This window comes from Vipera berus (assembly GCF_964194415.1).
Source record: "Vipera berus genome assembly, chromosome: Z".
In the NCBI taxonomy this organism is placed as follows: Eukaryota; Metazoa; Chordata; class Lepidosauria; order Squamata; family Viperidae; genus Vipera; species Vipera berus.
The window spans coordinates 54,607,639-54,624,271 of NC_138205.1; the positions used below are offsets into that span (position 1 = coordinate 54,607,639).

A 16,633-nucleotide genomic window follows, 5' to 3' on the forward strand; every position below is an offset into this window, starting at 1 on the left:
TCTTTTCCTTTTTCCGGTTGCCGACCCCTGGACTAGACATACCCGGTTCTCGCAACTGTTCATTATATTCTTTACTTCCAGTTCTCTAACCATCTTTGTTGCTTTTCCTGTGCTCTTTCTAGAGTCTGAACATCCTTTTTTATCACTGCAACAAAAATTAGATAACAGAATTTCAAACATGGACTTACCAATTTAAAGTGGTACAATTGCTTTATGTAATCATGATGCTATCTCTCTTTTGATGCCACTTAGACTGCATTGGTTTTTTTGGCACCTGCAGTACACTACTGATTCATACTTGTAGTTCTCCACTAGGACTCATAGATTCCTCTCATAGTTATTGCTGTTGAGCTAGGTACCACTTATTCTGTAGTTGGTTTTTCTTGTCTAAGTGTAAAATCTTGCTTTTCTCACCACTGAATTGTACATTGTTGGATAAACAATTGTTCAAGTCTGTCAAGTTCCTTCTGGATCTTGAGCCTGTCTTCTAAGTTGTTGGCTATTCTCCCAACTTAGTGTTGTCTGCAAATTTGATGAATTCCCCTTCTGTCCCTCCATTTAAAATATTTATGAAGATATTGAGGAGTACTGGGCCTAAGACAGAACCTTGGGATATTGCACTGCTTGCTTCTCTCCATGTAGAGGTGGTTCTCTTGAGGACTACATATTGAGTGTGTTTGGTCAGTCAGTCAATCCAACTGATGCTATCTATTCCACATTTTTCTGTCTTATTAAGAAGCAAGCTGGAATTTATTTATTTGTATCCTGCCTATATTATTTTTACAAATAACTCAAGGTAGCAAACATATCCAGCACATCTTTCTCCAATTTTTCCTACAAAAACAACTCTGTGATGTGAATTGGGCTTATTAAGTTATATTTTGATTTATGATATTAATTATAATTAATATCATAAATATTATTTATATAATTAATGTTATATATAATATATTAATATTATATTAACATGTTATTCAACCTAGCAATAAAAATGATATCGTAGATAAGGATATTAATCATCATAAAAATAAAATATAATAAATCAGAGTTCCCACATTTGGCTAAGTAGGGAAAAATTAATTTCCCTAACTTCTAGGGAAGAGATGACAAACTGAAGATTGAAGATTGCTCTGCTGAGAGTGGAGCTGATGACTACTGCAGAATAAAGAGCCAATAAGCATGCTGACTGACTCTTTGTGATACCTTTCTAGACAAAGAGAAGACCTGAAATTGCCCCCAAATCCTCCACACAGTTGGTCCTCACAAGGAGATTGCAGTGTAGCTTTTTTATCTGATAGGTTTAGAACTCTGGGATATGAGGGTCACTCCCTTTATGCACATAGGGTTAGCATTCTTCTAACTATACTCCTTTTCTAATCAAATTTGGAAATTGCTTCTTAACTGCTTTTCAGATATTAGGAACCTTTTGAGGGCCAAATCTTAAAATACCAGATTAATTTCCTTCAATCTTTAGTGAAATATGTTGTAAATATATATTTAAAGACTTTAAAAATGCTTTTGAGGGTGGGGTGGGGACTAAATAGCAAAAGAGCAATTAGAACATTTATTTTAGAAACTTATAAATGCACTAATGGATTTCAATTAAGATGCTGAAATTAATTATAAAAATCCTTTCTGAGGGAAAATACTATTATTTTGAATTCTTAAAAAAACAATAGGATTATGAACTTTGGTCACTAAAGGGTTATATAATTACATAAAGAGTATATTTAAAGGAGAAAACATTTAATTTTCACTAATGCAGAACATGGGCCAATATTTGTGAAAATGAGCTAGAAGTTAACTGTTTTCCTTTGTGGATAGACTTGTGTCTAAAAGATGTTATAGAAAAGAAACAAATTTTACTAGACAAGTATGAGGCTGATCTAAGAGTGGATTTAAAAATGAAGGCTACAAGAAAATACAGAAAAGATGCTGCACTGGATATAAAATAGAGTAAACAAATCTGCGAACATTTAGAAACAAATAACAGCATGCATTGTTAAAAACAGATCTTGTCAAACCAATCTTATTTCATTCTTTGTCAAAGTGATTAAATTAGTAGACCAGTGAAACGCTGTGGACATAGTATACTTAGACTTTATTTATTTATTTATTTATTTATTAATGGGACTTATATCCCGCCCTATCTCCCGAAGGACTCAGGGCGGCTAACAACAATAACATACAATAAATACAGAAATTAAGATAAAATTAAAATTAAAGGCCTCTGTACAATAAATTAAAATTAAAAAATTAAATTAAAATAAATTAAAAATTAGAGTTAAAAATTGTAAACATAATTAAAAACCCCTGTCAGTCCAGGTCAGCCAGGTGGAAAAGGAGTGTTTTGAGGCCGCGGCAAAAGGACTGGAGATCTTGGGCCATCCGAAGCTCAGGGGGGACAGGGCTGGCGCTCCCACAGAGAAGGCCCTTCCCCTGGGGGTCGCTAGCTGACATTCTCTAGCCAATGGTACCCTGAGGAGGCCTTCTCTGTGTGAGCGAACTGGGCGATGGGAATTCATTCCTGGCAGCAGATGGTCCTGCAAGTATCTCGGGCCTAAGCCATGTAGGGCTTTAAAGGTAAGTACCAGCACCTTAAATCTCACCCGGAGGGCAACCGGTAACCAATGCAGCTCACGCAGGAGGGGTGTAATATGGGAGTATCGGGGTGCTCCAATCACTACCCGTGCAGCCGCACTCTGCACCAGCTGAAGCCTCTGGGTGGTCTTTAAGGGCAGCCCCATGTAGAGAGCATTGCAGCAATCTATACGGGAGGTAACGAGTGCGTGGGAGACTGTGCGTAGGGCATCTCGGTCCAGAAAGGGGCGCAACTGGCGTACCAGGGGAATCTGGGCAAATGCCCCCCTAGCCATGACTCCAATATGATCTTCAAAACTGAGTCGTGAATCCAGGAGGATGCCTAGATTGCGTGCTCTATCAACGGGAGGTAACATCTCTCCTCCTATAACCAAAGATGCAACCTCTTGGACTAAACGAGATGCCGGTACGTAAAGCCACTCAGTCTTGGCCGGGTTGAGTCGGAGCCTGTTCTTTCCCATCCAAATCTGTACCGCTTCCAGGCAACGGGACATCACATCGAGGGCATCACTGGGTTGGTTCGGGGTGGAGATGAAAAGCTGGGTATCATCAGCATATTGATGATACCTCACCCCAAAGCCACGGATGATCTCTCCCAGCGGCTTCATATAGATGTTGAACAGGAGGGGCGAGAGTACCGACCCCTGAGGCATCCCACAACTAAGGGGCCTAGGGGTTGACCTCTGCCCCCCTGCCAACACTGTCTGTGAACTGCCCGAGAGGTAGGAGGAGAACCACCGCAGAACGGTGCCTCCCACTCCCAACCCCTCTAGACGACGCAGCAAGATACCATGGTCGATGGTATCAAAAGCCGCTGAGAGATCTAATAGGACCAGGACAGAGGAATAACCCCTATCTCGGGCCCGCCAGAGATCATTCACCAGCGCGACCAATGCCGTCTCTGTGCTGTACCCGGGCCTGAAACCTGATTGGTACGGATCCAGATACTCAGTTTCCTCCAGGACTAATGGGAGCTGCCGTGCCACCACGCTCTCAACGACCTTCGCAAGAAAGCGAAGGTTGGAGACAGGACGAAAGTTGTTTAAAATAGCTGGATCCAATGCAGACTTCTTAAGGAGGGGCCTTACCACCGCCTCTTTCAAGGCGGTAGGGAAGTACCCTTCACTCAGTGAGGCATTGATAACTGCTAGGAGCCAGCCTCGTGTAACCTCCCGAGACGCATAGACCAGCCAGGAGGGACACGGGTCCAACAAACACGTGGCGGCACTTAATTTCTCCATGATCCTGTCCACTTCATCTGGAGTCACAGGATCAAACTCTTCCCAAATGTTCTCGGCCAAACTCATCGTTTCCCTCTCGTCAGATACTGCCCAGTCAGAGTCCAGACCAGCCCGAATCTGAGCAATTTTGTCCACCAGATATAGCCAACACCCCAGAAGACAAGCTCGGGATCCAAAAAGACCTTGACAGATTTAAACAATAAGCCCTATCCAACAAAATGAAACTTAATGTGGAGAAAAGAAAGATGCACCTAGGCAGGAAAAACAAAAGAAATAAGTACAGTTTAGGCTAGACCTGGTTCAAAAGCAGTAACTGTGAGAAGGGCCTTGGAGTCCTAGTGGACAATCATTTAAACATGAGCCAGCAGTGTGCAGCAGCAGCCAAAAAAGCTAATACAATTCTTTGTTCTATAAACAGAGGCATAGAATCAAAATCACATGAAATATTAGTACCATTTTATAAAACCTTAGTAAGACCTGGAATACTGCATCCAGTTTTGGTCATCACACTACAAAAAAGATATTGAGAGTTTGAAAAAGGTGCAGAGAAGAACAACTAAGATGATTAAAGTCCTGAAAACTAAAAGATATGAAGAATGGTTGCGAGATTTGGGTTTGGCTAGTCTAGAGAAAAAAAAAGACTAGGGGTGACATGATTGCAGTACTCCAGTATTTGAGGGGCTGCCACAAAGAACAGAGGGTCATCTTATTTTTGAAAGCACCAGAGGACAGGACAAGAAACGATGGATGGAAACTAATCAAGGAGAGAAGCAACTTGAAATTAAGGAGAAATTTTCTAACAGTGAGAACAATTAATCAGTGGAATAGCTTGCCTTCAGAGTTGCCTTCATCACTGAAGGTTTTAAAAAGAGACTGGACAGCCAGTCTGAAATGGTATTGTCTGAAATGGTATGGGACCTCTCCTACTTGAGCAAGGAGCTGGACCAGAAGAACGCCAAGGTCCCTTTCAGCTCTGTTCTCTTCTATTCTTACAAAAAACAAGTTGTTAAACTTTTGAAGTGTTTCATGATAAGGAAAATGGGACAAATAAAAAGAAATTGAGTTTTAGACTATTATTTGAATAGAGTAAAGATCAAAATTGTTAAAAATTAAGGAATATAATTTTTTTATAGATAGGAGATAGAGAATAGGAAGATGATGAATTACTACAATTATACTTGTGACAAGGGGGAAATCATTGCTATATACGTTGTATTTATCTTTACTGTGTTCCTATTTTTTTTCCTATTTTATTTTTTTCTTCATCTTTTTTATTTTTAGTTTGTATTAATTTTTTTCTTTTTAATTAAATTTTAAAAAAGAAACAGTTTCTTATAAGTCCCAAAAATAAGCATTGCTACATTGCTATAGGGCTTCTTCTGCATATCTTAATATATAAGAGAGTTCAAAAGAAAATATTGTAACTCTGCTGGAAACTAGCTACATTTTCCATTTTGTGAGATAATCTCGACTGAATAAAAAATTTTTTAAAACAACCTGTTGATTTCATAGACACATCCCTCAAGTTTTCTTGGTACCAATATGGAAGCAGCTTACAATTGGCATCTTCAGGATTTTTTAAAAAAATATACCACACTATAAGCTACAGCTGAAATATTTCCTGGTGATTTTCTATCCAAATATTAACAAGATCCAATCTTGGTTTACTATTTAAGTGGAGAAAACAGATCTTAAAGTATTTGAAACTTTTGAAATTATTTCAGATTTTGAAGTTTCAGAGGTTAATTCTTTGTATATTATGAGCTTAATTAGGGTTGAGCAACCTGGAATCCTTCATAGACTATTTGCATTCAATATGCTGAGTCTTCTATGACATCTTGTACATCCTATAGTGAAAGAATTTTAAAAAACAATTAAATATCCTGGGTATAACCATATTTATGATATTTAATTAATGTAATTTACATTAAATTAAAGTGTGTAGTTTTTGTCTGGTCCCTGACTACTTTTTGGAATGTGCATAGCTAAGTGTAGTACATATCACTAAATCCAGAAAGTAATTACACATTTCAAGAGAAAAAATCTCCCAGACTAGTAGTTTAAAATACATTGAAATATAGTTTCTATTTGGATGGTTAGGTGTTGTAGGAATTATAAATCAATAAATCTGGAGACCAGGCTGAGAAATTATTTCAGCTGATTTTTTGGAAAAGGGTTTTTTCAAATGGGACTTGACAGGTTTTTCATTCAGTCTCAGTTGAGACTCAGGAAAAAAATGTAATGAAATCTCATCACAATATCTTTCACAAGAGGTGACAGAGGTTATTAGTGTTGTCAATAAACACAATACAGGCAGTCCTTGCCGTGACAACAATTAGGACCAGAATTTCTACTGCAAAGGAAGGCAGTTGTTAAGCAAGTTATACCTGATTTTATGATATTTTTTGCAATAGTTGTTAAGTAAATCACTGCAGTTGTTAAATTAATCATGCAGTTGTTAAGTAAACCTGACTTCCCTTATTAACTTTGCTTATTGGAAGCCAGCTGAGAAGATTGCAAATGACAATCGCATGATCCCAGGACACTGCAAACATTATAAATACATGTCATTTGCCAAGTGCCCAAATTTTGATCACATGATTATGGGGATGCTATAACAGTCCTAGGAGCAAAGAATAGTCATAAGCCACTTTATTCAGTGCAGTTGTAACTTCAGTTAAAATAACTTAGAACTAAATTTGCATGATCTTTATAACAGATAAATAAAATTAAATATTAATAACTATAAACAGGGCTTTTCAACCAGTGGTATGGGTACCACCTGTGGTACATTGGCACCTGGCAGGTGGTACATGACCATCCTAGAAAAGTGGTAGCGGAGCGGAATGAGCTGAACCAGTGGCAGCACCGCACAAGCCTGAGCGAGAGATGGCTGGAGCTGCAGGGCTGTCAGGGCTCAGCGGAAGCACCAGGATTAGCACTTCTTCGGAGCTGACAGGGCTCAGCAGAAGTGCCAGGATTAGTGCCAGGCTCCAGCTGGAGCTCAGCACTGATCCCGGCGCTTCTGCTGAGCCCAGAAGAAGCGCCGATCAGCTGGAATGTTGCAGCATTTCCAGGGTCTTGTGAGTTACATTCAGATGCTTGAGAACTGATTCATATTTATGATGGTCACAGTGTCCCAGGGTCATGTGACCACCCAGCAGAGGGAGGGGAATAAAAAGCAAACACCCCCCACTCCCCCCCCACTGCCAATCCTCAACAGATATGCTCACAACAATGAAAACCTTGGACAGGAGGAAGAGCGCCGCTGGGCAGGCAGGCAGGTGTCTTGCTCAGCTGTGGCTTGGGGGGCACTTTTTTTAGTGCCATTGTAACTCCAAACAGTCACTAAGTGAACTATTGTAAGTTGAGGACTACCTCTACTTCATCACTTTTTTCCCTTTTTTTTTTGGTCATCACATTTTTGACACCTTGCTAGGTGACTGATGGTACTCTGATGTTGCCATATCCTAAAAGCAGTATAATCAGTGAAAAGGTTGAAAAGCTCTGTGATAGACAAAGCATTCTTTCCAATATTTGGGAATGCTGTTAAAAACTCCTTAAAAGAGCTGCATCTTCTCCCAGGATGTTTGATCATATTTTCTTTAAGTCTGTATTAAAGAATCTCGAGTCTTTCTCCATTAGTCTCTAAGTTGAAGCCCCTAAGTGGCAGCACTTTTAACCATCATATCCCCTTTTGTTTCTCCTCTCAGCAGTAGTTGCATCCAGTGATCAGCGTCAGATCCCTATAATTGCTGTATCTGTTACTGTGGGAGTGATTCTTTTGGCTGTTGTAATTGGTTTCCTTCTCAGCGGAAGGTAAGGAAAAAACCCCAGTATTCTTTGTACCCTTCTTCTCTGTCCCTCCAGCTTTTATCTAGCCAAACTGTATTATATGTAAATAGTTCCATTTAATGTATTAACTCTAATTCTCTAAAACTATAACGTGAGGTAAAGTATTTGACAGCCGAACACGCGGGAGTTTTGACAGCTGTCAAAACTCCCGACTATACGCAGGCGCACCGGTTGACAGCTCTCAGCTGTCAAAGCAACACAAGCCGCCCAGCCACGAGAAACCGAGCTGTCAGACGTTTCGCGAAGCTGATTGGAGCAGAAAGCAAAGCGGGAAAAGACCGGCCGCTCATTGGTCCAGACGACCGGTTACAGACTATAAAAAGCCGAATGTCTCTGTTATCTGTTGCTCTGTTCTAATAAATCTGTTGAGGTTACCAGCTGTCTTGAGTGGTCTGTCCAGCCACTTCACTGGCGACGAAGGTGGGATCCGCTTCCCAGAGCTGAAGTCACGGCCAGGAAGAGAGTTCCAGGCCGGCGGAGCTAGTCACTGGAAGTTTTAACTTCCATCGCGAAGCGGACCACCGGACCCAGACAGCATGGCCAATTTCGGACGAGTGAGGGAATTCGACACCCGCCACCCGGAGCGATGGGAGTCGCATCTGGGGCAGGTCGAGGGATTCCTCCTCGTCAGCAAAATTACGGACGACAGAGCCAAAGCCGCAGCGCTCCTCTACATCAGCGGTCCACCCGTCTACGATGCCGCTGTAGGGCTCTTCAGCCCTGTGCCGATCACCGAGGTTCCATACACCGAGCTCATCGACCGGCTCAACAAACACTACATGCCGGCCCGCTCGGAACTGTACTGGCGGGTACAGTTCGCCCAGCGAAGACAGCGGCCGGATGAAGCTGCGAACGACTTCATCGCAGGAGTCCGGCACGCCGCGCGGAGCTGCAACTTTCCTGACCTAGAAGATCGGATCCGGGACCAAGTGGTCATCGGGTTGAGGGACGAACGCCTCAAGAAAAAAATCACGTCTAAACCTGATATGACTCTCGCCGAGGTCTCCCGGGAGATCTTGGCATATGAAGACAACCACAGGAAGACCCTCGCCCGAACTACGGCGGAACCCCAAGGAAGCGTCCATCAGGACGAAGCGTCCTTCAGTGACGAAGAATCCATAGACCTGACAGACACCGACGCAATACAACGCCGGATGGAGAGAAGGCAAAATAGACGAAGTGACAACAACGACCGTCCTAAACCGAGAAACATCATCCCAGCTCAAAGAGAACAACGCAACAACTGTGCCAGCTGCGGGGGCAACCATGCCCGGGCCAACTGCCGGTTCCGGAGCGCAAAATGCCACAATTGTGGTAAGACTGGCCACATTAAACCCGTCTGCCGAAGCTGTCCCCGCGACAACCTGCACGAAGTGGAGGCTAACCCCCCAGGTACGGTCACCCTCCGAGCCAGGAAGGAAAAGTCCCCAGAAGGGTTAGTGGAGGCAGTAGACAGAGTGCACTACTTAAGCCCTAAGGTAAAAATTAAAACAAAGCTTCAGGGAGTCTACTGTGACATGGAGGTAGACTCAGGTTCAGCAGTAACCCTAATTTCGTTAAAAACGTACAGGGAAATCTGCCGGCGCAGTAAAAAAGCAATACTGTTAGAACCCCCACAGGTTCAGTTAGCGGACTACCAGAAGATGCCAATACAGCTCAAGGGGAAAGCCAAGGTTTGGGTGGAGTATAAAAAATTCAAGGGGCCCCTCGAGGTAATAGTCACCCAAGGGGATCGCACTAATCTAATAGGGTTAAATTGGTTTAGCCCCTTAGGCATTGCCATTACTGGCGTCAACACAGTGCAAACTTCAAACCTCGAGGCCGTCTGCAGAAAATATGCAGACGTCTTCGATGGTTCATTGGGCAAATATCGCTCCTATCGCCCTTAACTTAAACCCCGCCATACAACCTGTCAAAATTAGAGCCAGGAGGGTTCCCTTCGCCCTCAAACAAAAAATTGAGGACGAACTGGAACGCCTTGTCAAGCTGGGAGTTTTAGAACCTACTGACGGGGGCAGCTGGGAAACCCCCATCGTAACCCCTGTAAAACCTAATGGGCAAATTAGATTGTGCGCTGATTATAAAGCGACCCTAAACTTAGCGCTCAACGCTCACTCTTACCCCATCCCAGCGGTGAGAGACGTCCTCGCCTCCATCCGCTCCGGCGCCATTTTTGCAAAATTAGACCTCACGCAGGCGTACTTGCAATTGCCTGTGACCGATGACACCGTGGTCGCCCAGACAATTGTCACACACCGCGGAGCATTTAAAGTGACAAGACTGCAATTCGGCATTTCGGCAGCCCCAGGCATATTTCAAAGCATCATGGAAAAAACCTTAAAGGGAATCCCCGGGGTCTCCCCTTACTTTGACGATGTACTCATCGCCGGAGAAACAGAAGCCATTCTAGCTGACAGATTGTCAGCTGTGCTAGAGCGGTTCAGAACTGCCGGGTTTAAACTAAAGAGAGAAAAGTGTTCCATAGGAGTTCCCTCTACGGAATTCCTCGGGTACAAAATTGACGCCCAGGGCATCCATCCTACCAACGACAAACTTAAAGCTATTCAAGCAGCCCCCAGCCCCAAGAACAAACAAGAACTTCAGGGGTTTTTAGGGCTATTAAATTTCTATCACGCCTTCCTTCCCCACAAGGCTACAATAGCAGAACCCCTACATAGATTATTAGATAAAGGCAAACCTTGGACCTGGACAAGAGCACATGAAAATAGTTTCCAGTCACTTAAGAATATCATTTGCAAAAGCTCCACTGTCACCCTATTTAAGGAGGACGCCCCTGTCTGCATCGCTTGCGATGCGTCCCCGTACGGAATAGGAGCCGTCTTCAGCCACCTGGACCAGGACGGCACTCAAAGACCTATCGCATTTTATTCCCGGACCCTGACTAAAACGGAAAGAAATTACGCTCAAATTGATTGGGAGGCACTGGCCATCGTTTAGTCATCATCTGGCGGACAAAATCGCTCGGATCCGGACCGGCCTGGACTCTGACTGGGCAGAGTCTGATGTGGAGGAATCAGGCGGTCTTGAGCATGTTATCTGGACTGAGTTCGACCCTGTTTCCCCTGATGATGTGGACAGGATCATGGGGAGACTGAGCTCCACCACCTGTTTGTTGGATCCGTGCCCCTCCTGGCTAGCTTATGCGGCTCGGGAGGGAACACGAGGCTGGTTCCATGCAGTAATAACTGCTTCTCTGAAGGAGGGTGTCTTCCCTGCCGCCTTGAAGGAGGCGGTGGTGAGACCCCTTCTCAAGAAGCCTGCTTTGGACCCGGCTGCTTTAGACAACTACCGTCCAGTCTCCAACCTTCGCTTTCTGGCGAAGGTTGTTGAGAGTGTGGTGGCGCATCAGCTCCCTCTGTTCCTGGAGGAAACTGATTATCTGGACCCGTACCAATCGGGCTTCAGGCCCGGACACAGCACGGAGACGGCATTGGTCGCGCTGGTGAATGATCTCTGGAGGGCTAGGGACAGGGGTTGCTCCTCTGTCCTGGTCCTATTAGATCTCTCAGCGGCTTTCGATACCATCGACCATGGTATCCTGCTGCGGCGTCTCAGGGGGTTGGGAGTGGGAGGCACCGTTCTACGGTGGTTCTCCTCCTACCTCCAGGGCCGCTCGCAGTCGGTGTTGACAGGAGGGCAGAGATCCGCCCCGAGGTCTCTCATTTGTGGAGTTCCTCAGGGGTCGGTTCTCTCGCCTCTCCTGTTCAACATCTACATGAAGCCGCTGGGCGAGATCATTCGTGGTTTTGGGGTGGGGTATCACCAGTACGCTGATGATACCCAACTTTTTCTTTCCACCCCGAACCAACCCAGTGATGCCCTCTCCGTGATGTCCCGGTGCCTGGAGGCGGTTCAGGTCTGGATGGGGAGAAACAGGCTTTGTCTCAATCCCGCCAAGACTGAGTGGCTGTGCATATCGGCGTCTCGGGTTAACCAAGTTATTCCACCTCTAACGATGGGGGGTGAGGTGTTACCCCCCGTTGATAGGGCTCGCAACTTGGGCGTCCTCCTGGATTCACGGCTCAATTTTGAAGATCACATAGGAGCCGTGACCAGGGGGGCTTTTGCACAGGTTCGCCTGGTGCGCCAGTTGCGTCCCTATCTGGACCGAGACGCCCTACGCACAGTCACTCATGCGCTTGTGACCTCCCGTTTGGACTACTGTAACGCTCTCTACATGGGGCTGCCCTTGAAGACCACTCGGAGGCTTCAACTGGTGCAGAATGCGGCCGCGCGAGTTGTAATGGGGGTTTCCCGATACTCCCATGTAACACCTCTACTCCGCGAGCTGCATTGGCTTCCGGTTGCCCTCCGGGTGAAATTCAAGGTGCTGGTTATCACCTATAAAGCCCTACATGGCCTGGGTCCGGGTTATTTGAGGGAACACCTGCTGCCGGCATCAAACGCCCTTCGCCCAGTGCGCTCCCACAGGGAGGGTCTGCTCAGGGTTCCGCCGGTGAGAGATTGCCGGCGGGTGACACCCAGGGATAGGGCCTTCTCAGTGGGAGCGCCTGCCCTCTGGAACCAGCTGCCGGTGGAGCTGAGGACTGCCCCCGACCTCCGATCATTCCGCCGGGGCCTGAAGACCTGGCTCTTTGAGCTCCCGGGCCCAGGCTGAGGAGAAAATTTTAACTGGGGTTTTTAAGTGTACAGGGTGAATTTAATATTTTTTAACTGGTTTTTAACTTTTGTATGTTTTGATTTTTAATTCCCTGTAAACCGCCCTGAGTCCTCAGGGAAAGGGCGGTATACAAATGTGATAAAATAAAATAAATAAATAAAATAAAATAAATAAACACACGGGGGTGAAAACAATCCGGGGGAAGGGTAAGGGGTGTATTATATGTAAATAGTTCCATTTAATGTATTAACTCTAATTCTCTAAAACTATAACGTGAGGTAAAGTATTTGACAGCCGAACACGCGGGAGTTTTGACAGCTGTCAAAACTCCCGACTATACGCAGGCGCACCGGTTGACAGCTCTCAGCTGTCAAAGCAACACAAGCCGCCCAGCCACGAGAAACCGAGCTGTCAGACGTTTCGCGAAGCTGATTGGAGCAGAAAGCAAAGCGGGAAAAGACCGGCCGCTGATTGGTCCAGACGACCGGTTACAGACTATAAAAAGCCGAATGTCTCTGTTATCTGTTGCTCTGTTCTAATAAATCTGTTGAGGTTACCAGCTGTCTTGAGTGGTCTGTCCAGCCACTTCACAACACTTTAGAACATGATTCCTGGCCAGCCAGATCTATGACAATGTAATGTTCAACGCACTCCAATCAGCATCTAAAAAGCCACATACAAATACCACACACAGAACAGCACACACTGTGCTAGAGAGAAGTTCCCTGAAGTTTGGCTCCAGCCCAAATCCAAAAGCAGACAAAACCTCTGGTCCTGAAATGTAATATTTAATGAAACCACTGATTTAGTGAGGAAATACTTTCATCACTACTCTAACATGCTAATCTTCACAGCATTCTTCTTATTAACTTTTAAGTGATTTTTCCATGTGTTTCATTTCATGGCTACCATTACTGCTCTATTTATTAAAGTAATAATGGCATATTTCTGTACTAAAGAGTGTATACATGTATGTAAGTATGCATATATGTATATATGTAATTTTTTTCCCACGACAGGCGGTGTGGCTATAGCAAAGCTAAACAAGATCCTGAAGAAGAAAAAATGCACTTTCATAATGGCCACAGTAAGTAAAAAGCATTGGAAACAATCCTGCAAAAGCTTTTTTGTTTTGTTTTGTTGTTGGTCTTTACAGTGCACAATGTACAGTTTAATATTTATGTGACTCAATTTATGGAGATGGCAGAAGAATACATATCCTGAGCATCCAGTATATAGTAAATCTCTGCTTCACAAACTCCAGTGTAGGAATGGAGAAAGAAACAAGCATCATACCCCCACTCTGTAGAACTCCTCATTTGTTTCATTAGTTGGTTTTTTTCTGTTTTGTTTTGTTTTTCTGAGATGGGTACAAAAGCTGCTGAAAAATGCTAAAAATTTGTCCCTTTACCTAATTACAAGTACCATAAAGAAATAAGTACCGTATATACTTGAGTATAAGCCGACTCGAGTATAAGCCGAGACCCCCAATTTCACCCCCAAAAACTGGAAAAAGTTGTTGACTCGAGTATAAGCCGATCCGCCGTTCTGCAAGCCTCTGCCACCAGCAGAGGCTCGATCCGCCATTTTGCAAGCCTGAATACACAGGAATACCCTGTGTGGCCTTGGCTCTCCGGGAAGCCCTGGCTGTCCGCTTCCTCGCTCCACGCTGCTATTCGGGGCCCGCGCGTTCCCCCGGGCAAATCGCGGCGCCCAGCAGGCGAGGAAACACGCCCGCTCCAGTCGCCCCCCCTTCCCTCAGGAGACGCGAAGCAAGTGACCGCCCGGAGCTTACCGAGGACTTGCTTCGGTGCTTCCAGGATCGCGCGCACCTCTCCAAAGCCGCCGCCGTCCGGAGACCTGCCGAAGTTTGGGGAGGTTTGGGGAGGTGCGCGCGCACCTCCCCAAACCTCCCCAAACGTCGGCAGGTCTCCGGACCTCTGCGCCCTGCCTGCCTGCTTCTTTCCGCTGTGGAAAGAAGCAGGCAGGCAGGGTGCAGAGGAACGGAGACCTGGCGACGTTTGGGGAGGTTTGGGCGCCTCCCCAAATATCCCCAAACGTCGCCGGGTCTCCGTTCCTCTGCGCCCTGCCTGCCTGCTTCTTTCCACAGCGGAAAGAAGCAGGCAGGCAGGGGGCGGAGGAACGGAGACCCGGCGACGTTTGGGGAGGTTTGGGCGCCTCCCCAAATATCCCCAAACGTCGCCGGGTCTCCGTTCCTCTGCGCCCTGCCTGCCTTCTTCTTTCCACAGCGGAATAATTTTTAATTCCAATTTACAGCTTAATTTCTAATTTATAACTTAATTACAATTTAAGTTATTACTGAAATATATATTTGAAATATATTCCGTAATATACTACAGATTTTTTTAGTGTATGGAAGACTAATAACCAAATTTCTGTTGCAAGAAGTACAGTAGAGTACAATCTTCAAAGTCAGTTTCCTCTTTAAATAAAAAAGGGAGAAAAATGCTTCTTTTAAGTGTAGCCTGATACCTGTGGTTTTTATGAAAAACATTCCCTAATAAAATAGAACTGCCTAATTAATAGTAATACGTTTCAGTCATCTAATTCTCTTTAAACCCAGGTGATTATGCTTTTTAAAGTTACTGCTTCTTTTTAATTTATTTGCATACTGTAAAGGGAAGTGTAATAAGTAATTTTATATACAGTTAAACTACCAGGAGTAAAGACCTATATTGATCCACATACCTATGAAGACCCTAATCAAGCTGTCCATGAATTTGCCAAAGAAATAGAAGTGTCATACGTATCAATTGAGAGAATTATTGGAGCTGGTAAGAAAATCTAAATGTTTATCTCTCTTTTGCATGTGTTAGGATAATGGTTGGAATGCATTAATAAATATTCAATGCAAATGGATTTCCAATAAATGGACTGAAAATAAATTATATTTTAGATCCTGTCACTGATAAAATTATTATTTATAAAAGCAAAACTTAAGTTTTCTGTAGATAAAATGATTCACTATAGACCCTTATGAATGGTGATGATTAATCAATATTAATTTAGCATAAAATAAAAAATGTGATCATCTGTCAGGAGCAGTATAGTTCATAAACAGAAATCTGGTTCAAGTCTTCTTTCAAAAAGAATTATGGTTGACTTGGAATAAAAATGCAGTTAGTGAATGAGTAATGTTATATCTGACCTCTTTGAAAAAAACTTGAAATAATAAAAAATTAAGATTTATGTGCAAAAGTCAGCAGGCATTATCAGATTTTAGTTTTAAATTCTCTTAATTGAGGGGTGAATTTTTTGTAGGTGAATTTGGTGAAGTATGCAGTGGGCGCTTGAAACTTCCTGGGAAATGTGAATTGCCAGTGGCCATTAAAACCCTGAAAGTGGGCTACACTGAGAAACAAAGATGGGATTTCTTGGGAGAAGCAAGCATAATGGGGCAGTTTGATCATGCCAACATAATACACCTGGAAGGCGTGGTAACAAAGAGTATGTACCTAATGCTAATGAATGTTTGATTATCATTGCTTATACAAACTATATGCAGCAATATCTTAATGGCATTAAATTCCAATAATGTTAATATATCTAACTGTAATATCCAGGGCTTTTTTTCTCATAGAACGCTCAGAACGGAGTTCCGGCACCTTTTTTGGATGGAACCTTGTAGGGTAGGCAAGGCAGGTTGTATGACGTGGGAGTTCCGGCACCTTTTTCTTTTACAAAAAAAGCACTGGTAATATCTATAATGGAAAAATTAGTAAGTCATTGAATCATCCTTTTTGTCTTCTCAAACATTATTCATTCATATAATATTGCTTCAAAACCAGAGTAGTCAAACAAACTTGTAAGTCAGAATAAAATATTGGTTTCTTATGCAAAGACTAATCCATGCATGTATTTCTCCCTCTTTTATTTTCAGGTTAGGATCTGGCCAGGGAGTGGTTCTGGGTCCTCCCCCACCCCCAAATAGCAGCATCCTTCTCTGTTCTAAAGCTTAGGATGAAAAGAAATAAGAAATCATAAGAAATATAATATTGTCTGTAAAGTAGCATCTAATCATGTGTATAACTTCCCTTAGATTCTCATACATTGTACTGAATATTCTCCTTAATCTTACATCCAATGATGTCATGCAACAGCAGGGGTACATGCTATGTCAGGTTACAATGTTAGTCTTAGAAATCTGAGCTTCAACACAACATCCTTAGTAATCAATTAAACAAAAGTCTTTTTCATTTCTAGAAAATCTGAATTTTAGTAGGAAAGCAGGTAGAAATGGCAGACTTTCTGAATTTGTGACTTTGACCTCATG

The 16,633-nt window shown here is 43.6% G+C and overlaps 1 protein-coding gene across 1 annotated transcript in view; it reads left to right on the forward strand.

Moving 5' to 3' along the window:
* EPHA5 (EPH receptor A5) overlaps positions 1-16,633 on the forward strand; it is a gene marked incomplete at its 3' end in the record, with an annotated part of 211,151 nt that overhangs the window by 167,278 nt on the left and 27,240 nt on the right. The window contains exons 7-12 of the mRNA XM_081346212.1: positions 7,556-7,661; positions 8,329-8,401; positions 8,699-9,132; positions 13,359-13,426; positions 15,009-15,134; positions 15,622-15,807. Coding sequence (XP_081202338.1) covers positions 7,556-7,661; positions 8,329-8,401; positions 8,699-9,132; positions 13,359-13,426; positions 15,009-15,134; positions 15,622-15,807 — 993 coding nt within the window. The remainder of the gene's footprint in view (positions 1-7,555; positions 7,662-8,328; positions 8,402-8,698; positions 9,133-13,358; positions 13,427-15,008; positions 15,135-15,621; positions 15,808-16,633) is intronic.